The sequence below is a fragment of the Ranitomeya variabilis genome, chromosome 2, assembly GCF_051348905.1.
Source record: "Ranitomeya variabilis isolate aRanVar5 chromosome 2, aRanVar5.hap1, whole genome shotgun sequence".
Taxonomy (NCBI): domain Eukaryota; kingdom Metazoa; phylum Chordata; class Amphibia; order Anura; family Dendrobatidae; genus Ranitomeya; species Ranitomeya variabilis.
The window spans coordinates 635,436,975-635,463,074 of record NC_135233.1 but is presented as its reverse complement, the minus strand read 5'-3'; the positions used below and the strand labels follow the sequence as shown (position 1 = coordinate 635,463,074).

Below are 26,100 nucleotides of genomic sequence, written 5' to 3'. Positions count from 1 at the left end.
TCCAATTTTTGTGAGGCAGAATGACCAAAAACCAGCTATTCATGAATTTCTTTTGGGGGAGGCGTTTATACCGTTCCACGTTTGGTAAAATTGATAAAGCAGTTTTATTCATCGGGTCAGTACGATTACAGCGATATCTCATTTATATCATTTTTTTATGTTTTGGCGCTTTTATACGATAAAAACTATTTTATAGAAAAAATAATTATTTTGGCATCGCTTTATTCTGAGGACTATAACTTTTTTATTTTTTTGGTTATGATGCTATATGGCGGCTCGTTTTTTGCGGGACAAGATGACGTTTTCAGCGGTACCATGGTTATTTATATCCATCTTTTTGATTGCGTGTTATTTCACTTTTTGTTCGGCGGTATGATAATAAAGCGTTGTTTTTTGGCTCGTTTTTTTTTTTTCTTACGGTGTTCACTGAAGGGGTTAACTAGTGGGACAGATTTATAGGTTGGGTCGTTACGGACGCGACGATACTAAATATGTGTACTTTTATTGTTTTGTTTGTTTTTTTTAGATAAAGAAATGTATTTATGGGAATAATATTTTTTTTTTTTCTTCTTTATTTAGGAATTTTTTTTTTTTATTTTTTTTTTACACATGTGGAAATTTTTTAAAAAACTTTTTTACTTTGTCCCAGGGGGGGACATCACAGATCGCCGATCTGATAGTGTGCACAGCACTCTATCAGATCGGCGCTCTCACTCACATCGCTGCAGGCTGCAGCTTTCATCTGCAGCCTGCTCCGGACCCGGAAGTAATCCCTGCAGGACCCGGATGCAGCCCCGCGGCCATTTTGGATCCAGGGCCTGCAGGAATAGGAGGTAGGAGACCCTCGCAGCAACGCGATCACATCGCGTTGCTCCGGGGGTCTCAGGGAAGCCCGCAGGGAGCCCCCTCCCTGCGCAATGCTTCCCTGTACCTCCGGTACACCGCGATCATGTTTGATCGCGGTGTGCCGGGGGTTAATGTGCCGGGGGCAGTCCGTGACCGCTCCTGGCACATAGTGCCGGATGTCAGCTGCGATAGGCAGCTGACACCCGGCTGCGATCGGCCGCGCTCCCCCCGTGAGCGCGGCCGATCGGCTATGACGTACTATCCCGTCACTGGGAATTAAGTCCCAGGTCACCTTGACGGGATAGTACGTCATATGGGATTAAGGGGTTAAAAATAAAGATTATTATTTCTTAGCCCGAAAAACACGGCCAAGAAATATACGGCTGATGGGAGCTGCCCCATAGAGAAACATTGGTCCGAGTGCAATGCATTGTTTTTGCGCCTCTCACTCGTCCGTATTTCTCTCTAGTGTGATGCCGGCCTAACACTGGCGATACATATTGCCAGAGGTTCATACATATAGGAGAGAGGAGTGGCCAATACTGAGAAGCTGAGATCATCTAAGCAGGAAAGCTTCAGAGACTCTAAGCTGAACAGTTTAACCCCTGCACTTCTAACAGAAACCTGCACTGTTTAATATGAAGGAGAAGTGCTTCTAATCAGTGCAGGAGTATATGAAATCAGACTGCAGTCTTCAGGCCCCTCTCTCTTGCAGTATAGCCATGACAGATGCCTTCTCCCAGCAGCAATTTTAAGATCTCTCCATAGATGTTCAATGGTATTTAGAGCTGGACTCATTGCTGGCCACTTTAGAACGCTCTAGTGGTTTGTTTCCATCCATTTCTGGGTGCTTCTTGAAGTATGTTTGGAGTAATTGTCCTCCTGGAAGACCCATGGCCTAGGACGCAAATCCAGCATTCCGACCTGACACTGTGCACTACATTGCGACCCAAAATTCTTTGTGAATCTTCAAATTTCATGATGCCTTGTACACAGTCAAGGCACCCAGTTCCAGAGGCAGCAAAACATCCACAAAACATCTTTGAACCTTCACCATATTTGACTGTGTTCTTTACTTTGTAGGCTTCATTATGTTTTTGGTAAAAAGTAGAGTAAGGTGCTTCATCAAAAAGCTCTAACTTGGTCTCATCCGTCCACAAGACACTTTCCCAGAAAGATTTTGGCTTACACATGTACATTTTAACAAACTTGAAGTCCAGCTTTTTTATGTCTCTGTGTCAGCAATGGGGTCATCCTGGGTCTCCAGCCATAACTTTTCATTTCATTCAAATTTTGATGGATAGTTTGCACTGACACTGATGCACCCTGAGCCTTCAGGGCAGATTGAATCTCTTGGAACTTGTTTAGTGCCGCTTATGCACCATCCGGACTATCCTGCGTTGCAACATCTCATCAATTTTTCTCTGCCGTCCATGTCCAGGAAGATTAGCTACAGTGCCAATGGTTGTAAATGTCTTGATAAGTCGCGCACCGTGGACAAAGGAACATCAAGAACTCTGGATATTGAAATCTTGAGATTTTTGATATTGTTCAACAATTTTGGTTCTCAAGTCCTCAGACAGATCTCTTTTCCTCTTTCTGTTCTCCATGCTTAATGTGGCACACAAAGGCACACAATGCAAAGATTGAGTCAACTTCTCCCATTTTAATCTGGTTTCAGGTGTGATTTTCATCTTGCCAAAACCTGTTACTTGCCACCATTTTGTCTGGCCCATTTTGGGGGTTTTGTGTGAAATTATGTCCAGTCTGAGTTTTCTCTCAGATTTTTGTACTCTTCCAATACACACAAAGGAAATAAACATGTGTATAACAAATCATGAGTAATTACAATTTTCTGGCAGAAATGATTCATTTTCTGGAACACTTTAAAGGGTGCCAGAGCTTTTAGCTATGATTGTATAAGCTTGATATGGAAAAATATTTTATATCTTGATTATTATTTAGACAATGAAATATACCTATTGTGGCAGAGTCACTGGTGAAGTGATGGAGGGGAGATACGTGTCACTGTGCATGATGGCATCAGTGATGTAAAACCAGAATGGTATCCTCCAGCACACTACGTGTTGGGACGGTTTATGTTATGGGCTGGTTTTAGTGGACCTCCATAGAGCGGGTGGGAGGTGGTCCACTGTATCTCCACATGCAGAGTCCTGACGGGACCTGTGTGATGTCAGGATCATGTGATCAATCACATGATGGAGGAGTCACAAGGTCTGGGCTTAAATGGCTGAAAGCCAGAGCTTTCAGTGTTCAGTGTGAGTCTGGAGAAAGAGTACTCCAGAAAAGTGTGGACTAAAACCTGAACTGTGGGCACTGCTGCCTGTGAGAGGGTGGATTCCTGCTAGGAAAAGGACTGTGAGTTTTTTTTCTTTGTTTTGCCGAGAGGACCGTGTTTACTTTCCCAAGCTTGGTTTATGCTGTCTACAATAAACCAAGCCTTTTCTTAAAGATACAGTGTTCCAGTTACACCTCTGTGTCCAGCTGAGTGAGCCACTCTACCACACTCTATCTTTAATAATTTTGTATTTTAATATCTTAATATATACCATATATACTCGAGTATAAGCCGACCCGAGTATAAGCCAAGACCCCTAATTTTGCCACAAAAAACTGGGAAAACTTAATGACTGGAGTATAAGCCTAGGGTGGAAAATGCAGCAGCTACTGTTAAATTTCAAAAATAAAAGATACCAATAAAAGTAAAATTAATTGAGACATCAGTAGGTTACGTGTTTTTGAATATCCATATTGACTCAGGAGCCCCATATAATGCTCCATACAGTTCATGATGGCCCCATAAGATGCTCCATAATAAAATATGCCCCATAAAATGCTCCATAAAAGTTTATGATGGGCCCCATAAGATGCTTCAAAGAAAATATTCCCCATATAATGCTGGATAGGTTGATTATGGCCCCATAAGATGCTCCATAGATAATGTGCCCCATACAATGCTGCATAGGTTTATTATGGCCCCATAAGATGCTCCATAGAAATATTTGCCCCATAGTCGGCTGCTGCGATAAAAAAAAAAAAAAATCACATACTCACCTCTTGTCCTGAGCAGGCCCCGGCACTTGCAATATTCACCTGTCCGCGTTCCACCGCTGGGCGCCGCTGTGTCTTCCGCGTCCTGTGCAGTGACTGTTCAGGCAGAGGGCAGCGCGCACAATTATCGCGTCATCGCGCCCTCTGACCTGAAAGTCACAGGCAGAGGACGCAGAAGACACAGCAGTGCCCAGCAGTGGAACGCGGACAGGTGAATATTGCGCAATACTCACCCTCCAGTCCCCATTATACTCACCTGCTCCCGGCGCGGTCCCTGGCAGCTTCTCACTGACAGCTTCTTCCTGTGTTCAGCGGTCACATCATATCGCTCATTAAAGTAATGAATATGCGTCCATATTCATTACTTTAATGAGCGGTACCACGTGACCGCTGAACACAGGAAGAAGCTGCGGGCGCCGGAGAAGCAGGAACGTGCAGAGACGCGCCGGGAGCAGGTAAGTATGATTTGACAGCTGCCACTCTCCCTCCCCCGCTGACCCCCTGGGACAATGACTCAAGTATAAGCCGAGAGGTGCACTTTCAGCCCCCAAAAATGGGCTAAAAATCTTGGCTTATACTCAAGTATATACGGTACTTACCTTGTAATGTCTTCACATCCTGTTCCGTCCAGATGTTTCTTAATATGGAAACTGCTGGTGGTATCAGCCTCTTGCGTGGTACCGCCAGTGGAACACCGTTGCACCACACACACACTGTACGCACCACACACACGGTATACACCGTATGTACCACACACACTGTATACGCCGTATCTTGCACGGTACCACCAGCGGAACACCGTCATGCGAACACGCTGCCGGGATCAGCTGAATGATTCACTGACCACCGCCATCTTTGTACAGGAGGAGCGCATGCGCAGTTTCAATGTGACCGCCGCTATCTGTCTGCACAAAGATGGCGGCGGTCTGATTTACTGCTCCTGCGCGAATTCCGCACAGGCGCAGTTAATTATTCTGCTGATCTCGGCGGCAGATGCATGATGTGTCTACAGGCAGAGGAAGCCGGTCACATTAAAGGGGTTTTCCCACGAATGAAAGTTTATTTTTAAAATTGTCTGCATCTGACGGTGTACGGAGCATACCACATCTCCTGGGCAGGGGAGGAAGCAAAAGACAATACTGACATTACAGCAGGGGATCACAGAGGATTAATTTTGTCAGGTAAAATATTTCACTGACTGTTTTTAAACAATATTTTAACTCACAAAATGTATCCTCTGCGATCTCCTGCTGTAATGTCAGTATTGTCTTTTGTTTCATCCCCTGCCCAGGAGCTGTGGTATGTTCTGTACACGGTCAGACACAGACAATTTTTAAAAAGAACTTTTGTTTGTGGGAAAACCCCTTTAAAAAGCAAATATCAACGCCAACATGGCTCCTCCTAAAAAGTACGCCAATGATAATGATAGGAAAGCAGCAAAGGCACAAAGTCGAAGACAACAATGGGCAAATGAGACTCTTGAAGAGCAACAGCATCGCTGGGACAAAAACAATGCATATAAGCGTAGGCTTCAAGCACATAAGTCCCCTGATGCAAAAGTCATTAGATTATCACAGGATGCCATTAGGCAACAGCCCCGCAAACAGAAATCTGCAGTCTTAACAGCAATACCATGCTTACAAAATGACAAAGCCTGCACCCATCGTGACATTACCGCCCTCCAGATGCGATAGCATCGGGCCTCCATCTAGTTAGCTTTCTAAGTGTTATTCATAAAAGCAATAAAACAGGGTGTTATATCTTATATACAAGTGCCTGTGTGTTAAGCCTTCTTTTCGTTTTTGAAAGTCTAGTTAACTGGACAGAGCAAGCTTCATGGACTTCTGTGGAATTCATAATAAACTTCTGCAGGAGTAATAATTTATGACTCTTGTTATTTCCAATTAAAATACTTTCTTTCCCCAATTAAAATTGCTTCTCTATTAGGTAATGTAAAGCAATGCTGACGCCATCCAGTTGCCCTACTGTGTTAGACAGTACGCGCGGGCAGGAAGCAGGACGGATCCCTGCAGCTCCGCATGAGGGCAATCTGGCTAGGGGCCCCCCTCCACCTCGGGGCTGGATAAACAGGCCAGATTGCCCCCAGTGTTAGCCGCCCTGCAGGGGCCCCCCTCCACCTCTGGGCCCTGGTGCAGCCGCACATGAAGTATGTCCGCCCCTGACTGTCTTATTAGCAGATGAAAGTGCCTACCTTTTCTCCATTGGCTCCTAAGGGGAAAATGCTCATGGCAGTTTATGCTAGAAAACTGGCTTATAAAAATAAGATGTTTTTACACAATGCTTAGCTGCACATAACCACAGCCCACCACATTATCCATAATTTACACCAGAAAGTGGTGGCAATTATATCAGTTTCTAGTAAATTTCGGATTCTTCTGCACAGGCGACTATTGTGTTACTCCATGGGCAATTCTTTGTCGGTCTTGATGAACAGGCCCTATTACGGGTAGCTTTGGAAGGGTCCTATGAAGGGGCTGAGTTGCGCTCTACATTGTTTACATGAAGGGAAGGGAAAGCTCTTTGAATACAAACTTACAACCTATTAGGACCATATACAGAAACAAGCATTCTGGGCATAACAAAAGTGTTTTACCATTGCAGCCAAATTGTATCCTACCCAGCAGAAGACAAGTAATCTACAGTGTGCATAGGCTAGTGTCCTTACCTTGCTATTTCTTCACGATGTGCCGTCCAGTCACGGATATAATCTTCCTGCTCTTTGGCCTTATGTTTAAATGCTGACACATTTAGCGTTCCAGATGGTGCTGTGACTGTGCTACCTCCATTAATATGTGGCCTCTGAACTTTGATTGCTGGAGAGGCACGTAGCCTCGAGGGTTTAGGAGAATTTCGGTTTGTTCCAAATTCATCTTCAGAAGTAGAAGCGTACTCTGGAGGTAAACGTCTCCAGCGGGTATTGACTGTGAATTTGTAACGATAAAACAAATTATTTAGAATTTACATAAAAATGGACAAAAATAATAAAAAATAGTAAGTAATAGTAAGATAGCGAGATTGTTTTTTTTGTGATATATTGTACTTCATGATAGCGGTAAAATTTGTTTGATACGACGTGTTTATTTGTGAAAATATTGGAAATTTGGAGAAAATTTTGAAAATTTCACAATTTTCAAACTTTTAATTTTTATGCCGGTAAACCAGAGAGTTATGTTACACAAAAAGTTAATAAATAACATTTCCCACATGTCTATTTACATCAACGCAATTTTGGAAACGTATATTTTTTTGTTAGGAAGCTAGAAGGTTTAAAAAGTTGACCGTCAATTTCTCATTTTTACAACAAAATTTACAAAACAAGTTTTTTTTAGGGACCACATCACCTTTGAAGTGATTTTGAGGGCCTATATGACAGAGAGTACCCAAAATTTACACTATTCTAAATATGTGCACCCCTCAAAGTCCTTACAACCACATTCAAGAAGTGTATTCAGGTAAACAGGTGCTTCACAGGAATTAATGCAAATGGAGAAAATTAACCTCAAAATTTGTTGTACAATTTCACTTGAGTACGCAGATACCCCATATGTGGGGCAAAACTACTGTTTGTGTGCGCATGGCTGGGCTTGTGTGTTTATGTACAAACTTACTATGGGGTTAGTTATGGGGGCGTCTTACTGACGCCTCTCCGTTGTCACCTGACAATATAAAGGGGACATCAACCCCCCCAACCCTATTACCCCACATGCCACCGCCACAGGGCAAGTGGGAAGAGCGAAGCTAAGCTCCAGATTTGGTGCATCTTATGGATGTGCCATTTCTGGGGGGCTCAGGGCTGATGTTGGTAGCTTGGGGAAGGGGAAGGGGGGGAATATATCTGGCCTCTTACCAGTCTATTAATATCAACCTTTAGCCATCTGTATAGTTGTCATATCTGTGCTCTTATGAAGCTTAGCCTGTGGCGGGCTTCATATAATAAAATAGCTTTTATCTAAATACTGCAATACAAGTGTATTACAGCATATAGAAGAAGCTGTCAAAAGATTGCAGGTTGAAATATCCCAAGGCGACTAAAAAATAACTAAAACATCTTTAAAAAGTTTAAAAACTATAAAAATGTGAATCCTCCATTTCATCCTCTTAAAAAGTAAAAAAATAAAAAAAATTATTATATTTGGTATAGCCACATCCGTAAAAGTCCTACCTATCAAAATATAGAATGAATTTACCTGAATGGTAAATGCCATAAAGAAATGAAAAAAAATCAGAATTTTATCAGTAAAAACTTCAGCTTGCCACTCAAAAAAAACTTTGGGGCTCTGCTCCCATCCTTGCTTTTATTTTTCTTTCTCTCTCTATAGCATCTATCTATAACTATCCATCTATATCAATACAATTCAATTCAAATGGGCTTTATTGGCAGGACTAAGAACATGTTAGCAATGCCAAAACAAGTGGTAAAATAATGGGAAGATGGGAATAGGGACACACACAGGATGGGATATAGGGGTCCAAGACATATCAGGTTCCTCTTAGTCTGTGGCAGGCACTGTTATATTGCGCTGCTATGGCTGCTGCACTTTCCTCTTCCCCCATAAGTATAGGCAGTTTCTCTTCCTCCTCCATGGAGGTGAAGTCTGGGAGGAGCTCAGACAGTTTCCTGAAGTGTCCGTCACTGAGGAGTATTTGGGGCACCTCAGCAAAAGTGAGCCTCATCTTTCGCGGCCTCCAGAGGCACTGCTGGCAGAGTCTGCTCTCTCGGGTTTGTAGTTCTGTTGGTGCCACACAGATTCGATGAGTAGGAGCTCAGGATAATTTCGCTCTTTGGGGTTTTGCTAGTTTCACTAGATATTGAGCCAGTTTATATTCCCTCTGTAGTTTCTGGTATATCATCAGTTTCTGTGATTTGTTCATGTCATTCCTCCAGACACTGAGAGATTCATCTTTGCCTTTGTGTATCATCTTCCGGGTTCACTATTTGTAAGGCCATGCAGGTTGGTGGCTTGGTCAGGCTGGTTTTGAGTGATATGTGTCGGGGACTTCGTTCTCCTGGGGCTTCCTGGTGAAGCAAGGCTCTGTGATGGTATGAGCTGGGACTACTACTTTTTAGATGAGCCTTGAATGATAGCACCTTCTTCTGGATCGCAAGGTGTAGTGGGAATCTGCCGAGCTCTGCTTGGAAGGCTCTGTTTGAAGTGGACTTAGAGGAGGAGTTTGCAGAACATTAGGTTGAATATTTCGTTGGCCAAGTTTGACCAGTTAGTTTATGAGACTGGACCCCAGACTTCGCTGTCGTACAGAGGGATTGGGGTCTTCCCTAAGCATCCCTATATAGGTTCCACACCTATCGCCGAGCAGGATATCCAACACCTGCCTGACCCTGGCGATAAGCCCTGCATAGGGAAGGACAGGATGTACACTACTCAATACCCACTACTACTAAAGACAGATGGGATACACAAACAAGGGGAACACTTAACTTGAGTAGGCTCAAAGAGAAACACAGACGTCCTCCAGACACCAAAGAGGAAGATAGCAGACTGCTATAGCTCCAAGCCTCAACAGCGAAATGGAAATATCACCGGCAACTCCCAGCAGCAAGCTGAGAGTTATAAACACCCCAGTCCAGGTGTGTCAACTAGAGACAGGGGAATGCTGCCACTGGGTTCTAGAGTCAGAAGGACCAAGAAGAAGTCTGCAAAGCGAACTGCAGAGACCTTCTGCAGTCAAATGCAGAGCGACGGTCTACAGCCTCTGACACACCCATGACAGGCAATGTTGTTATCAAAGATTTTTTAACCAGACGATTAGAGGTGCCTTGAGATGGTACAGAAGTCTTCAGATAGCATAGTAGGCTTTGAACGCCTCTATGGCTTGCTTAAAGCTCCCTCATTGGCTCAAATCTAGGCCCAGGTAGGTGTCCTTGTTGGTTTCTGTAAGTGGACAGTCTATTATGAAAGGGGGATGGCAGCTGGTTTCGGATTTCTTTTTTGGAACACCAAGATGTTTTCTTCCTGTTGAGTGGCAGTGCCCATGTGGTGCTGAAGGTCTCAATGGTTTTCAGATTATCTCATCAGTAGTGTTGAGCATTCCGATACCGCAAGTATCGGGTATCGGCCGATACTTGCGGTATCGGAATTCCGATACCGGGATTCCGATACTTGGCGCGTATCGGATACCGGAATCGGAAGTTCCATGATTCAAAATTCAGAAATTCAGCCAATGAGAAAGATTCCAAGTGTGGGCACATCCTGTTTAGCATGGAGGGCATGAAACTACTGGCAAGGCTGTGATTGGCTGCTTAAATGATGTCATGATGCAGTTTAAAAGTCGCTGGCGCCATTTTGCGATCACTCTGCTGTGAATTCAGTTAGTGACAGGACGCTGTTTGCTGATTGAGGGCCAGTTTAGAGATAGCGATTTGCTTCTTTGTGCTTTCCAAAGGCTAATTTAGCAACCGCTGTGTTCACCTACTAATCACCTTCCTTTTGCCTTGTAGCGCTGTTTTCACAGCGATCTGCAAGGTCTCTCTGTGTGTGTGTGTGAGTGCAGCCCACTCTCTAGTCTGAGTGCAGCCACATAGGCCATCCATAGCTGGTTGTATTCAGTTCAGGGAGGGTGGTTCATTGCCTCATACTGTCCTTTTTTTTTTTTTTTTTGAAGTAGTGCAGGCTGCTGCACATTTTTTCCAAAAATTCCTATTAGTGTCTTTCCACCCGTCTCCAGCTAATTTGTGGAAAAACACTACATAGGATAAAGTAGAGGAGGGTTTTTGGGCCTTGCAGCGCCGTTTACGGCTGTCTGCACGGTCTCCGTGTGACTGCAGCTCGCCCTGTAGCCTGTGAGCAGCCGTAGCTTGGTTGTCTCCAGCTCAGGGTTGTTCACTGCGTCATACCGCCAAATCAATTTTCATTTTGTTTTCAAGTAGTGTAGTCTGCTGCTAATTAATTTAAAAAAATCCTATTAGTGTCTTTCCACCCGTCTCCAGCTAATTTGTGGAAAAACACTACATAGGATAAAGTAGAGGAGGGTTTTTGGGCCTTGCAGCGCCGTTTACGGCTGTCTGCACGGTCTCCGTGTGACTGCAGCTCGCCCTGTAGCCTGTGAGCAGCCGTAGCTTGGTTGTCTCCAGCTCAGGGTTGTTCACTGCGTCATACCGCCAAATCAATTTTCATTTTGTTTTCAAGTAGTGTAGTCTGCTGCTAATTAATTTAAAAAAATCCTATTAGTGTCTTTCCACCCGTCTCCAGCTAATTTGTGGAAAAACACTACATAGGATAAAGTAGAGGAGGGTTTTTGGGCCTTGCAGCGCCGTTTACGGCTGTCTGCACGGTCTCCGTGTGACTGCAGCTCGCCCTGTAGCCTGTGAGCAGCCGTAGCTTGGTTGTCTCCAGCTCAGGGTTGTTCACTGCGTCATACCGCCAAATCAATTTTCATTTTGTTTTCAAGTAGTGTAGTCTGCTGCTAATTAATTTAAAAAAATCCTATTAGTGTCTTTCCACCCGTCTCCAGCTAATTTGTGGAAAAACACTACATAGGATAAAGTAGAGGAGGGTTTTTGGGCCTTGCAGCGCCGTTTACGTCTGTCTGCACGGTCTCCGTGTGACTGCAGCTCTATCCGTTGTCAGTTCAGCCCCAAAAAAATAAATAAATAATAAAGTTCACCAAACACACCAGTTACACCACTTTACATTTGTGTAGGCCACATTAGCTCATATTCAAGTCTAGTCCACACTTTAGAAAATTAGTGTGTCTTATACCTGTTAGGAGGAGTTGCTCAGGAATAAGCACACAAAGCCGTTAGTACTTTTCTGCTTATCTTTATCAGTCAACCAAGATGAAGAAGGCAGTGAGTAAGGCACGTGGGCGTGGGCGTGGGCGCGGAGCAGGGAGGGGACGTGGGGATTCTGTGCCTGCTGCGGGCACCGGTGAGTCATCAGCACCCACTTTCACAAGGGAACAGTCGTTCATGCGCAGCTTTGTCGCCGAGCGCCGTACACCGCTGCTGCGTCAAGACCAAATTGAAGCCGTTGTGGGATGGATGGCAGCTAATGCATCAACTTCCATTAGTGCCACATCCTCTCAGACACAGAGCACTGGAGAGCAGCCATCTGTCTCTTCACCACCTGCAAAATTGCCCAGGCAGACAGAGATCCCAGGACAGGAGCAGTCTCTACTTCTGTTCTCTGAATCATCTCTTGGCTTGGAAACAGGGGGCCAGCCAAGCAGCATTGGAGAAATGGAAGAAGAGGCAGGGTGCAGTGATGCCCAACCGCTTTTTCTGTCTTCCTCTGAAGAGGCGGGTGGGCCAGTGGCTCCGGTCACCACCTCGCAGGCCGCATCAGCTGATGATGACACTCAGGTGCCACTTACTGGTGCGTGCTCTGCTGCTGAGACTACCCAGGAGGAGCAGTTGGGGGCAGAGGGTAGTGTAGATGATGAGGTCCTTGACCCATCTTGGCGTCAGGGACAGGAAGGTGGTGGGAGCAGCTCTGAGGAAGAGATTCCCCGTACGGCCCAAAGAGGGAGAGGGAGGGGGAAGACTGCGGATCCTGCAGCCTCCGCTTTGGCACCCGTAAGGAGCATGTCTCTTCCAAAAGTCAAAAGGGGGGCTCCCAAGACTTGCAGTGCCTGGTCCTTTTTTGACACAGTTGCAGATGACATTTGCTATGTCAGATGCAAGGTGTGTCATCAAAAAATCAAAAGAGGTCAAAAAGTCGCCAACCTCAATACCTCCAACATGTGGAAACATGTGCGCAACAGGCACCCGGCGGAGTTAGACAAACACACTGAAGAGCTAGGCCAACCAACAGCGGCAGCTACCACCTCTTCAGCTCGTGTTGCCTCTTCCTCTAGCTCACACGCAGCTGGTTCGGCTTCCTCCCAGGATCGCCGTGGAAGAACCTCTGGCCCTGTTGTCCAGAGACCCGCTGTCATTCCACCCGCAGCACCACTTTCCCAGTCAACCACACACTCCCAGCCCAGTCTACAGCCATCGGTAGTACAGGCATGGGAGAAAAGGCGGCCTTTCTCGTCAAACCACCCACGAGCACAGGCTCTGACTGCAGGCATTGCCAAACTTCTGTCACTGGAAATGCTGTCATTCAGGCTGGTGGAGACTGACAGCTTCCGTGACTTGATGTCATTGGCAGTCCCACAGTACAGTGTGCCCAGCCGCTTTTACTTCAGCAGGCAAGCCGTCCCTGCCCTGCACAAGCATGTGGAGGGACACATAAAACACGCGCTACTGAACGCCGTCAGTAGCAAGGTCCACCTCACCACCGATGCGTGGACCAGTCAACATGGACAGGGGCGATACCTTTCCCTCACTGCCCATTGGGTTAATGTAGTTGAGCCGGGTACAGACCGTGCGAGTGGCGCAGGACGTGTCCTGCCCACTCCAAGGATTGCAGGAATCCATTCTGTACGCATTGACTCCTCCTCTTACACCAGTTCCTCAGAATCATCGCTGCAGGAGCCGTCACAGTCCACCTCCACATGGACCCGTGATGAACGTGTACCTGTTACGACCGACATGAGCACAGCCGTGGCCAAACGTCAACAGGCCGTCTTGAAATTAATTTTTTTGGGGAATCGTAGCCACACAGCGCAGGAGCTCTGGAATGCCATCAAGCAGGAGAGCGATGTGTGGTTTGAGCCAGCGAATCTCCAGCCAGGCATGGTAGTGTGTGATAATGGCCGAAATCTGGTGGCAGCCCTGGGCCTTGGCAACCTCACTCACATCCCATGTCTGGCACATGTGCTCAATTTGGTCGTGCAGAGTTTTTTGAGGGACTATCCGGATCTTGATGCACTGCTGCACAAGGTCCGCCTAGAGTGTGCTCACTTGCGGCGTTCCAGCACGGCAAAAGCGCGCATTGCGGCTCTGCAGCGCCGACACCGCCTGCCGGAACATCGCATCATATGTGACCTACCTACCAGGTGGAATTCCACGTTACATATGTTGGAGCGGTTGTGTGAGCAGCAGCAAGCTGTAATGGAGTACCAGCTGTATCAGGCGCAAAAAAGTCGCAGTCAGCGCCGTACAGACTTCACAACCACAGAGTGGGCCACTATGAAGGATGTCTGCCAGGTTTTGCGTCCCTTTGATTATTCCACGCGGATGGCGAGTGCAGATGATGCACTAGTCAGCATGACTGTCCCCCTTATCTGCCTGCTTGAAAAATCACTGCAAGCGCTAAGGGATGATGTTGTGGAAGAGGTGGAGGATGAGGATTCACCACTTCCATCATCTTCTGGACAGTCAGCGCCACGTGGTTCCTCACAAACGCGTAGGCAGGGGACAGTTTGTGAGGAGGATGAGGAGGAGTCAATGGAGGAGGAAGACATCCGTCCAGAGGAGGGAGTTCCCGAATTGTCCAGTACTCAGTGTGTACAGCGAGGGTGGGGTGATGACGAGCGGGCAGAGATCACGCCTCCAGCTGGGGACAGCGTTTCTTGGGCAGTTGGCAGTCTGCAGCACATGGTGGATTACATGCTGCAGTGCCTGAGAAACGACCGCCGCATCGACCACATTCTCAACATGTCTGATTATTGGGTGTTCACCCTCCTCGATCCTCGCTACCGGGACAACGTAGAAAGCCTCATCACACCGTTGAACCGGGAGCGAAAAATGCGGGAGTACCAAGACACACTGGTCAGTTCCATCATCTTCTCCATTCCAACTGAGAGAAGTGCTGCTACTGCATTCCAAAGCAGCTCAGTGCGTCCAGGCAGTGGTGGAGGCTCTGCACAAAGAGGGAGCAGAAGCAGTGCCTCTGCCCAAGGCAAGACCAGTATGGCCCAACTGTGGCACAGTTTTGTGTGCCCCCCACAAAAGTCTACACCATCACAGACGGCTCCAGTCAGCAGGAGGCAACGGTTCCGTCAGATGGTGACAGACTACATGTCTTGCCCTCTTGCTGTACTCCCAGACGGCTCTTCCCCTTTCAAGTTTTGGGTCTCAAAGCTGGATACATGGCCAGAGCTAAGCCAGTATGCATTGGAGGTGCTGTCTTGCCCTGCGGCCAGTGTATTATCGGAACGTGTCTTTAGTGCTGCAGGTGGTGTACTAACTGACCGTCGCATGCGACTATCCTCCGATAACGTTGACCGGCTTACTTTCCTGAAAATGAACAAGGCCTGGATCTCGCAGGAATTTGCCACTCCTCCTCCTGATTAAATAATTAGGTCACTGTATACGTTATCCAGGTCTCCTGTTGTGTTCATCTTTCTACCACCTGAACTTAAATTCCTGGGCTCCAACACCGCCAGTTGAGGCTCAGACGTGCCGTCTGCACAGTCAAAACATACGACCCAGTGTTATTGGGTTTCAGTAACGTCAGCTGATCCCCAGCTGTGTAGCCGGCAATGTGTCATGCGACCGCCACGCTGACACAACAACTGAAATGTAAGGGAATCTGTCCCCCCCCCCCCAAGGCGTTTGTTACTGAAAGAGCCACCTTGTGCAGCAGTAATGCTGCACAAGGAAAAAGGTAGCTATTTTGGTTTTGCTCCTTGCACACGCAAAACTTAACACTTATAAAATGTGTCCACTGATACCGTAAAACCGTCCCGGAGGTGGGACTTTCCTTCATAATATGACGCAGCACAGCCGTCATTCCTACCCCCCCGGCGCCGCGCCCCGGCTCCTCAGCGTTGTTTGATTCCGTCCCGGAGCCTGCGCTGTTATGTTATCCCGTGGCCAGGCACACTTAGCGCTGCCCGTCTTCTGGCATCATTTGGTGTCAGGCTGGCTGCGCCTGTGCGGCCACGCTGGCCGAGAGCCCGCCTCGCAGTGTCTTCTGATTTAATCCCACTGGGGGCCTGGGATCTATGGACATGCGCAGTGCATATCTGAACCTCCACCTCTCACTCATCTCCCTATGGCTTCTTCAGACTGTTCGGTGTCAGCTGGTCCCTAATAGCATGCCACGGCCGTGACACCGCACAGTCTGGAAAAGAAGCCGTAGGGAGGGGAGTGAGAGGCGAGGATATGCACTGCGCATGGCCATGGATCCCAGGCCCCCAGTGGGATTACATCAGAAGACACTGCGAGGCGGGCTCTCGGCCAGCGCGGCCGCACAGGCGCAGCCAGCCTGACACCAAATGATGTCAGAAGATGGGCAGCGCTAAGTGTGCCTGGCCACGGGATAACATAACAGCGCAGGCTCCGGGACAGAATCAAACAACGCTGAGGAGCCGGGGCACAGCGGCGGGGGGGTAGTAATGATGGCTGTGCTGCGTCATATTACGAAGGAAAGTCCCACCTCCGGGACGGTTTCACGGCTTCAGGGGACACATTTTATAAGTGTTTAGTTCTGTGTTTGCAAGGAGCATGATGAAAAGAGCCACCTTTTCCTTTTGCATCTTTTGTGCTGCACAAGCTGGCTCTTTCAGCTACAAACGCCTTGGGGGGGGGGTTCAAGGTTCCCTTTCGACTTTCTCAGGCTTCGGCCTACATTGTGTTCCTCTGCTTTTCCACCTGCCCCTGGGCTCCAACACCGCTAGTTGCCGTCCAGAAGTGCTGTATGCACAGTCAACAGTCGCTCCTCTGTTATTGGGGTTCAGTAACGTCAGCTGTTCCCCTGCTGTGTGTGTGGCAATCCCTCCTACCTCCTCCAACCTCCTCCTCCTCCACCTGTCCCTGGGCTCCAACACCGCCAGTTGCCGTCCAGAAGTGCTGTACGCACAGTCAACAGTCCCTCCTCTGTTATTGGGGTTCAGTAACGTCAGCTGTTCCCCTGCTGTGTGTGTGGCAATCCCTCCTATCTCCTCCACCTCCTCCTCCACCTGTCCCTGGGCTCCAACACCGCCAGTTGCCGTCCAGAAGTGCTGTACGCACAGTCAACAGTCCCTCCTCTGTTATTGGGGTTCAGTAACGTCAGCTGTTCCCCTGCTGTGTGTGTGGCAATCCCTCCTACCTCCTCCAACCTCCTCCAACCTCCTCCTCCTCCACCTGTCCCTGGGCTCCAACACCGCCAGTTGCCGTCCAGAAGTGCTGTACGCACAGTCAACAGTCCCTCCTCTGTTATTGGGGTTCAGTAACGTCAGCTGTTCCCCTGCTGTGTGTGTGGCAATCCCTCCTACCTCCTCCAACCTCCTCCAACCTCCTCCTCCTCCACCTGTCCCTGGGCTCCAACACCGCCAGTTGCCGTCCAGAAGTGCTGTACGCACAGTCAACAGTCCCTCCTCTGTTATTGGGGTTCAGTAACGTCAGCTGTTCCCCTGCTGTGTGTGTGGCAATCCCTCCTACCTCCTCCAACCTCCTCCTCCTCCACCTGTCCCTGGGCTCCAACACCGCCAGTTGCCGTCCAGAAGTGCTGTACGCACAGTCAACAGTCCCTCCTCTGTTATTGGGGTTCAGTAACGTCAGCTGTTCCCCTGCTGTGTGTGTGGCAATCCCTCCTACCTCTTCCAACCTCCTCCAACCTCCTCCTCCTCCACCTGTCCCTGGGCTCCAACACCGCCAGTTGCCGTCCAGAAGTGCTGTACGCACAGTCAACAGTCCCTCCTCTGTTATTGGGGTTCAGTAACGTCAGCTGTTCCCCTGCTGTGTGTGTGGCAATCCCTCCTACCTCCTCCAACCTCCTCCAACCTCCTCCTCCTCCACCTGTCCCTGGGCTCCAACACCGCCAGTTGCCGTCCAGAAGTGCTGTACGCACAGTCAACAGTCCCTCCTCTGTTATTGGGGTTCAGTAACGTCAGCTGTTCCCCTGCTGTGTGTGTGGCAATCCCTCCTATCTCCTCCACCTCCTCCTCCACCTGTCCCTGGGCTCCAACACCGCCAGTTGCCGTCCAGAAGTGCTGTACGCACAGTCAACAGTCCCTCCTCTGTTATTGGGGTTCAGTAACGTCAGCTGTTCCCCTGCTGTGTGTGTGGCAATCCCTCCTACCTCCTCCAACCTCCTCCAACCTCCTCCTCCTCCACCTGTCCCTGGGCTCCAACACCGCCAGTTGCCGTCCAGAAGTGCTGTACGCACAGTCAACAGTCCCTCCTCTGTTATTGGGGTTCAGTAACGTCAGCTGTTCCCCTGCTGTGTGTGTGGCAATCCCTCCTACCTCTTCCAACCTCCTCCAACCTCCTCCTCCTCCACCTGTCCCTGGGCTCCAACACCGCCAGTTGCCGTCCAGAAGTGCTGTACGCACAGTCAACAGTCCCTCCTCTGTTATTGGGGTTCAGTAACGTCAGCTGTTCCCCTGCTGTGTGTGTGGCAATCCCTCCTACCTCTTCCAACCTCCTCCAACCTCCTCCTCCTCCACCTGTCCCTGGGCTCCAACACCGCCAGTTGCCGTCCAGAAGTGCTGTACGCACAGTCAACAGTCCCTCCTCTGTTATTGGGGTTCAGTAACGTCAGCTGTTCCCCTGCTGTGTGTGTGGCAATCCCTCCTACCTCCTCCAACCTCCTCCAACCTCCTCCTCCTCCACCTGTCCCTGGGCTCCAACACCGCCAGTTGCCGTCCAGAAGTGCTGTACGCACAGTCAACAGTCCCTCCTCTGTTATTGGGGTTCAGTAACGTCAGCTGTTCCCCTGCTGTGTGTGTGGCAATCCCTCCTACCTCTTCCAACCTCCTCCAACCTCCTCCTCCTCCACCTGTCCCTGGGCTCCAACACCGCCAGTTGCCGTCCAGAAGTGCTGTACGCACAGTCAACAGTCCCTCCTCTGTTATTGGGGTTCAGTAACGTCAGCTGTTCCCCTGCTGTGTGTGTGGCAATCCCTCCTACCTCCTCCAACCTCCTCCAACCTCCTCCTCCTCCACCTGTCCCTGGGCTCCAACACCGCCAGTTGCCGTCCAGAAGTGCTGTACGCACAGTCAACAGTCCCTCCTCTGTTATTGGGGTTCAGTAACGTCAGCTGTTCCCCTGCTGTGTGTGTGGCAATCCCTCCTACCTCCTCCAACCTCCTCCAACCTCCTCCTCCTCCACCTGTCCCTGGGCTCCAACACCGCCAGTTGCCGTCCAGAAGTGCTGTACGCACAGTCAACAGTCCCTCCTCTGTTATTGGGGTTCAGTAACGTCAGCTGTTCCCCTGCTGTGTGTGTGGCAATCCCTCCTACCTCCTCCAACCTCCTCCAACCTCCTCCTCCTCCACCTGTCCCTGGGCTCCAACACCGCCAGTTGCCGTCCAGAAGTGCTGTACGCACAGTCAACAGTCCCTCCTCTGTTATTGGGGTTCAGTAACGTCAGCTGTTCCCCTGCTGTGTGTGTGGCAATCCCTCCTACCTCCTCCAACCTCCTCCAACCTCCTCCTCCTCCACCTGTCCCTGGGCTCCAACACCGCCAGTTGCCGTCCAGAAGTGCTGTACGCACAGTCAACAGTCCCTCCTCTGTTATTGGGGTTCAGTAACGTCAGCTGTTCCCCTGCTGTGTGTGTGGCAATCCCTCCTACCTCCTCCAACCTCCTCCAACCTCCTCCCCCTCCACCTGTCCCTGGGCTCCAACACCGCTAGTTGCCGTCCAGAAGTGCTGTACGCACAGAGCCAAACACCTCGCCAATGTGTTAGTGGGGTTCAGCACCGCCAGCTGTTCCCCTGCTGTGTATACGGCAACGTGTACTGCGACCGCCACGCAGACACAACAAGTTAAATGTAAGGGAACCTGACCCCCCCCCCCCCCCAGGCGTTTGTTACTGAAGGAGCCACCTTGTGCAGCAGTAATGATGCAAAGGGAAAAAGTGCCTCTTTTCGTGATGCTCCTTGCACATGCTGAACCTAACACTTATGAAATGTGTCCCCACACAGCGTTAAACCGTCCGGTAGGTGGAACTTTCCTTTGTCGTGTGACGCAGCACAGCCATCATTTTTACCCCCTTGGCGCCGTGCGCCCCCTCCTCAGCGTTGTTTGAATCTGTCCCGGAGCCTGCGCTGTTAGGTTAGCCCTTGGCCATGCACACATGTTGCGCTGCCCGTCTTCTGACCTCATTTGGTGTCAGGCTGGCTGCGCCTGTGCGGGTGCGCTGGCCGAGATCCCGCCTCGCAGTGTCGTCTAATGTAATCCCACCGCGGGCCTGTGATCCGTGCCCGTGCGCAGTGCATATCCTCTCCTCTCACTCCCCTCCCTACGGCTTCTTCAGACTGTGCGATGTCAGCTGGTCCCTAATAGCATGCCACGGCCGTGACACCGCACAGTCTGAAAAAGCCGTAGGGAGGGGAGTGAGAGGAGAGGATATGCACTGCGCACGGGCACGGATCACAGGCCCGCGGTGGGATTACATTAGACGACACTGCGAGGCGGGATCTCGGCCAGCGCACCCGCACAGGCGCAGCCAGCCTGACACCAAATGAGGTCAGAAGACGGGCAGCGCAACATGTGTGCATGGCCAAGGGCTAACCTAACAGCGCAGGCTCCGGGACAGATTCAAACAACGCTGAGGAGGCGGCGCACGGCGCCAAGGGGGTAAAAATGATGGCTGTGCTGCGTCACACGACAAAGGAAAGTTCCACCTACCGGACGGTTTAACGCTGTGAGGAGACACATTTCATAAATGTTAGGTTCCGCATGTACAAGGACCATAATTAAAAGAGCTAAGTTTACCTTTTCCAGCATTAGTGCTGTACACAATGGCTCTTTCAGCTACAAACGCCTGGGGGGGGGGGGGGGGGTTAAAGGTTTCCTTTCAACTTGCTCGAGTGCAGGCTTCGGCCTACACTCCGCTCCCCCTGCTCCTCCTGCTGACCCTGGGCTCTAACACCGCCAGTTTTTGCCCAGATGTGCTAGCTGCACAGAGAAAAACACCAGCCAATGTGTCAGTGGGGTTCAGCACCGCCAGCTGTTCCCCTGCTGTGTAGCCGGCAACGTGTCCTGCAAAAGCCACGCAGACACAACAGACCCAAAGCTGCCGCCAGTGCAGGCTTCGGCCTACACTCCCCTCCCCCTGCTCCTCCTCCTCCTGCTCCTCCTCCTGCTGTCCCTGGGCTCTAACACACCGCCAGTTGGGGCCCAGATGTGCTAGCTGCACAGAGAAAAACACCAGCCAATGTGTCAGTGGGGTCCAGCACCGCCAGCTGTTCCCCTGCTGTGCAGCCGGCAACGTGTCCTGCAAAAGCCACGCAGACACAAGAACTGAAATTGAAGGGAACCTGTCCCCCCTCCCCCAGGCGTTTTTACGTTATCCAGCCACCTTGTACAGCGGTAATGCTGCATGTGTGCAAGGTGGCTCAGAAACGTATTCTCCTCGCACATGTGGAACTGAAAACACGTCTGAAATGTGTCCTCTGTGTGACCATTTAACCGTCCCGGTGGTGTGACTTTCCTTTGTAATGACACGCTGCAACCCCCTTGGTAGCGCTGCCCGTCTTCTGGCATCATTGTTTGGCTGCCTGCGCCTCTGCGGCCGCCCTGACCCACACAACGCCCCTCGGTGTCTTATTTATTGGGACTGCGAGGGTGTGATTCATGGGCAGGATCAGTGCATCAGTTCGCCTGTCCCTCCTCTCCTTCCGCCTTCTTCGGACTGTGCGGCTTCATGGCCGTGGCATGCGATAAGGGATCAGATGACGCCGCACAGTCTGAAGCGGGTGTAAGGACCCGAGTGTGAGAGGCCAACATATGTGCTGCGCCAGGCCCTGAATCCCAGCCCCGCAGTGTTTTAACAATGTTAAGACACTGCGGGGCTGGGATTCATGGGCATCGCGAACCGCACCGGCCGACATTACATGATGCCAGAAGATGGGCAGCGCTAACGGCGCTAGGCCAGGGGATAACACGACAGCGCAGACTCCTGTACAGCAAATAACAACGCTCGGGAGGCTGCACCCAGCACCAAGGTGGGATTCTTGACATCTGTGCTGCGTCTCATTACAAAGGGAACTCGCGCCTCCAACACAGTTTGACTGTATAAAGGGCTAAATGTTATACGTGTTTCATTCAGCGTGTGCAAGGAGAAAAATTAAAAGAGCAACCTTTGACTTGTGCAGCACTACTGCTGCATAAGCTGTGGCTCTTCTACTTTCTAACCCCTGAGGGGGGGTTAAAGGTGACTTTTGAAATCGGTTCAATTAGGCTTCGGCCTACACTCTGCTCCACCTGCAGAGCCCGGGCTCCAACAACGCTAGTTGCTGTCCGGAAGTGCTGGCTGCACAGAGCCAAACACCTCGCCAATGTGTCAGTGGGGTCCAGCACCGCCAGCTGTTCCCCTGCTGTGTAGCCGGCAACGTGTCCTGCAAAAGCCACGCAGACACAACAGACCCAAAGCTGCCGCCAGTGCAGGCTTCGGCCTACACTCCCCTCCCCCTGCTCCTCCTCCTCCTGCTCCTCCTCCTGCTGTCCCTGGGCTCTAACACACCGCCAGTTGGGGCCCAGATGTGCTAGCTGCACAGAGAAAAACACCAGCCAATGTGTCAGTGGGGTCCAGCACCGCCAGCTGTTCCCCTGCTGTGCAGCCGGCAACGTGTCCTGCAAAAGCCACGCAGACACAAGAACTGAAATTGAAGGGAACCTGTCCCCCCTCCCCCAGGCGTTTTTACGTTATCCAGCCACCTTGTACAGCGGTAATGCTGCATGTGTGCAAGGTGGCTCAGAAACGTATTCTCCTCGCACATGTGGAACTGAAAACACGTCTGAAATGTGTCCTCTGTGTGACCATTTAACCGTCCCGGTGGTGTGACTTTCCTTTGTAATGACACGCTGCAACCCCCTTGGTAGCGCTGCCCGTCTTCTGGCATCATTGTTTGGCTGCCTGCGCCTCTGCGGCCGCCCTGACCCACACAACGCCCCTCGGTGTCTTATTTATTGGGACTGCGAGGGTGTGATTCATGGGCAGGATCAGTGCATCAGTTCGCCTGTCCCTCCTCTCCTTCCGCCTTCTTCGGACTGTGCGGCTTCATGGCCGTGGCATGCGATAAGGGATCAGATGACGCCGCACAGTCTGAAGCGGGTGTAAGGACCCGAGTGTGAGAGGCCAACATATGTGCTGCGCCAGGCCCTGAATCCCAGCCCCGCAGTGTTTTAACAATGTTAAGACACTGCGGGGCTGGGATTCATGGGCATCGCGAACCGCACCGGCCGACATTACATGATGCCAGAAGATGGGCAGCGCTAACGGCGCTAGGCCAGGGGATAACACGACAGCGCAGACTCCTGTACAGCAAATAACAACGCTCGGGAGGCTGCACCCAGCACCAAGGTGGGATTCTTGACATCTGTGCTGCGTCTCATTACAAAGGGAACTCGCGCCTCCAACACAGTTTGACTGTATAAAGGGCTAAATGTTATACGTGTTTCATTCAGCGTGTGCAAGGAGAAAAATTAAAAGAGCAACCTTTGACTTGTGCAGCACTACTGCTGCATAAGCTGTGGCTCTTCTACTTTCTAACCCCTGAGGGGGGGTTAAAGGTGACTTTTGAAATCGGTTCAATTAGGCTTCGGCCTACACTCTGCTCCACCTGCAGAGCCCGGGCTCCAACAACGCTAGTTGCTGTCCGGAAGTGCTGGCTGCACAGAGCCAAACACCTCGCCAATGTGTCAGTGGGGTCCAGCACCGCCAGCTGTTCCCCTGCTGTGTAGCCGGCAACGTGTCCTGCAAAAGCCACGCAGACACAACAGACCCAAAGCTGCCGCCAGTGCAGGCTTCGGCCTACACTCCCCTCCCCCTGCTCCTCCTCCTCCTGCTCCTCCTCCTGCTGTCCCTGGGCTCTAACACACCGCCAGTTGGGGCCCAGATGTGCTAGCTGCACAGAGAAAAACACCAGCCAATGTGTCAGTGGGGTCCAGCACCGCCAGCTGTTCCCCTGCTGTGCAGCCGGCAACGTGTCCTGCAAAAGCCACGCAGACACAAGAACTGAAATTGAAGGGAACCTGTCCCCCCTCCCCCAGGCGTTTTTACGTTATCCAGCCACCTTGTACAGCGGTAATGCTGCATGTGTGCAAGGTGGCTCAGAAACGTATTCTCCTCGCACATGTGGAACTGAAAACACGTCTGAAATGTGTCCTCTGTGTGACCATTTAACCGTCCCGGTGGTGTGACTTTCCTTTGTAATGACACGCTGCAACCCCCTTGGTAGCGCTGCCCGTCTTCTGGCATCATTGTTTGGCTGCCTGCGCCTCTGCGGCCGCCCTGACCCACACAACGCCCCTCGGTGTCTTATTTATTGGGACTGCGAGGGTGTGATTCATGGGCAGGATCAGTGCATCAGTTCGCCTGTCCCTCCTCTCCTTCCGCCTTCTTCGGACTGTGCGGCTTCATGGCCGTGGCATGCGATAAGGGATCAGATGACGCCGCACAGTCTGAAGCGGGTGTAAGGACCCGAGTGTGAGAGGCCAACATATGTGCTGCGCCAGGCCCTGAATCCCAGCCCCGCAGTGTTTTAACAATGTTAAGACACTGCGGGGCTGGGATTCATGGGCATCGCGAACCGCACCGGCCGACATTACATGATGCCAGAAGATGGGCAGCGCTAACGGCGCTAGGCCAGGGGATAACACGACAGCGCAGACTCCTGTACAGCAAATAACAACGCTCGGGAGGCTGCACCCAGCACCAAGGTGGGATTCTTGACATCTGTGCTGCGTCTCATTACAAAGGGAACTCGCGCCTCCAACACAGTTTGACTGTATAAAGGGCTAAATGTTATACGTGTTTCATTCAGCGTGTGCAAGGAGAAAAATTAAAAGAGCAACCTTTGACTTGTGCAGCACTACTGCTGCATAAGCTGTGGCTCTTCTACTTTCTAACCCCTGAGGGGGGGTTAAAGGTGACTTTTGAAATCGGTTCAATTAGGCTTCGGCCTACACTCTGCTCCACCTGCAGAGCCCGGGCTCCAACAACGCTAGTTGCTGTCCGGAAGTGCTGGCTGCACAGAGCCAAACACCTCGCCAATGTGTCAGTGGGGTCCAGCACCGCCAGCTGTTCCCCTGCTGTGTAGCCGGCAACGTGTCCTGCAAAAGCCACGCAGACACAACAGACCCAAAGCTGCCGCCAGTGCAGGCTTCGGCCTACACTCCCCTCCCCCTGCTCCTCCTCCTCCTGCTCCTCCTCCTGCTGTCCCTGGGCTCTAACACACCGCCAGTTGGGGCCCAGATGTGCTAGCTGCACAGAGAAAAACACCAGCCAATGTGTCAGTGGGGTCCAGCACCGCCAGCTGTTCCCCTGCTGTGCAGCCGGCAACGTGTCCTGCAAAAGCCACGCAGACACAAGAACTGAAATTGAAGGGAACCTGTCCCCCCTCCCCCAGGCGTTTTTACGTTATCCAGCCACCTTGTACAGCGGTAATGCTGCATGTGTGCAAGGTGGCTCAGAAACGTATTCTCCTCGCACATGTGGAACTGAAAACACGTCTGAAATGTGTCCTCTGTGTGACCATTTAACCGTCCCGGTGGTGTGACTTTCCTTTGTAATGACACGCTGCAACCCCCTTGGTAGCGCTGCCCGTCTTCTGGCATCATTGTTTGGCTGCCTGCGCCTCTGCGGCCGCCCTGACCCACACAACGCCCCTCGGTGTCTTATTTATTGGGACTGCGAGGGTGTGATTCATGGGCAGGATCAGTGCATCAGTTCGCCTGTCCCTCCTCTCCTTCCGCCTTCTTCGGACTGTGCGGCTTCATGGCCGTGGCATGCGATAAGGGATCAGATGACGCCGCACAGTCTGAAGCGGGTGTAAGGACCCGAGTGTGAGAGGCCAACATATGTGCTGCGCCAGGCCCTGAATCCCAGCCCCGCAGTGTTTTAACAATGTTAAGACACTGCGGGGCTGGGATTCATGGGCATCGCGAACCGCACCGGCCGACATTACATGATGCCAGAAGATGGGCAGCGCTAACGGCGCTAGGCCAGGGGATAACACGACAGCGCAGACTCCTGTACAGCAAATAACAACGCTCGGGAGGCTGCACCCAGCACCAAGGTGGGATTCTTGACATCTGTGCTGCGTCTCATTACAAAGGGAACTCGCGCCTCCAACACAGTTTGACTGTATAAAGGGCTAAATGTTATACGTGTTTCATTCAGCGTGTGCAAGGAGAAAAATTAAAAGAGCAACCTTTGACTTGTGCAGCACTACTGCTGCATAAGCTGTGGCTCTTCTACTTTCTAACCCCTGAGGGGGGGTTAAAGGTGACTTTTGAAATCGGTTCAATTAGGCTTCGGCCTACACTCTGCTCCACCTGCAGAGCCCGGGCTCCAACAACGCTAGTTGCTGTCCGGAAGTGCTGGCTGCACAGAGCCAAACACCTCGCCAATGTGTCAGTGGGGTCCAGCACCGCCAGCT

At 50.7% G+C, this 26,100-nt stretch overlaps 1 protein-coding gene across 6 annotated transcripts in view; it reads right to left on the bottom strand.

Moving 5' to 3' along the window:
* CEP170 (centrosomal protein 170) overlaps positions 1 to 26,100 on the bottom strand; it is a 208,777-nt gene that overhangs the window by 64,293 nt on the left and 118,384 nt on the right. For all 6 annotated transcript variants that reach the window (XM_077289094.1, XM_077289089.1, XM_077289093.1 and 3 more), the window contains exon 12: positions 6,605 to 6,860. In XM_077289094.1, the coding sequence (XP_077145209.1) occupies positions 6,605 to 6,860 (256 nt within the window). The remainder of the gene's footprint in view (positions 1 to 6,604; positions 6,861 to 26,100) is intronic.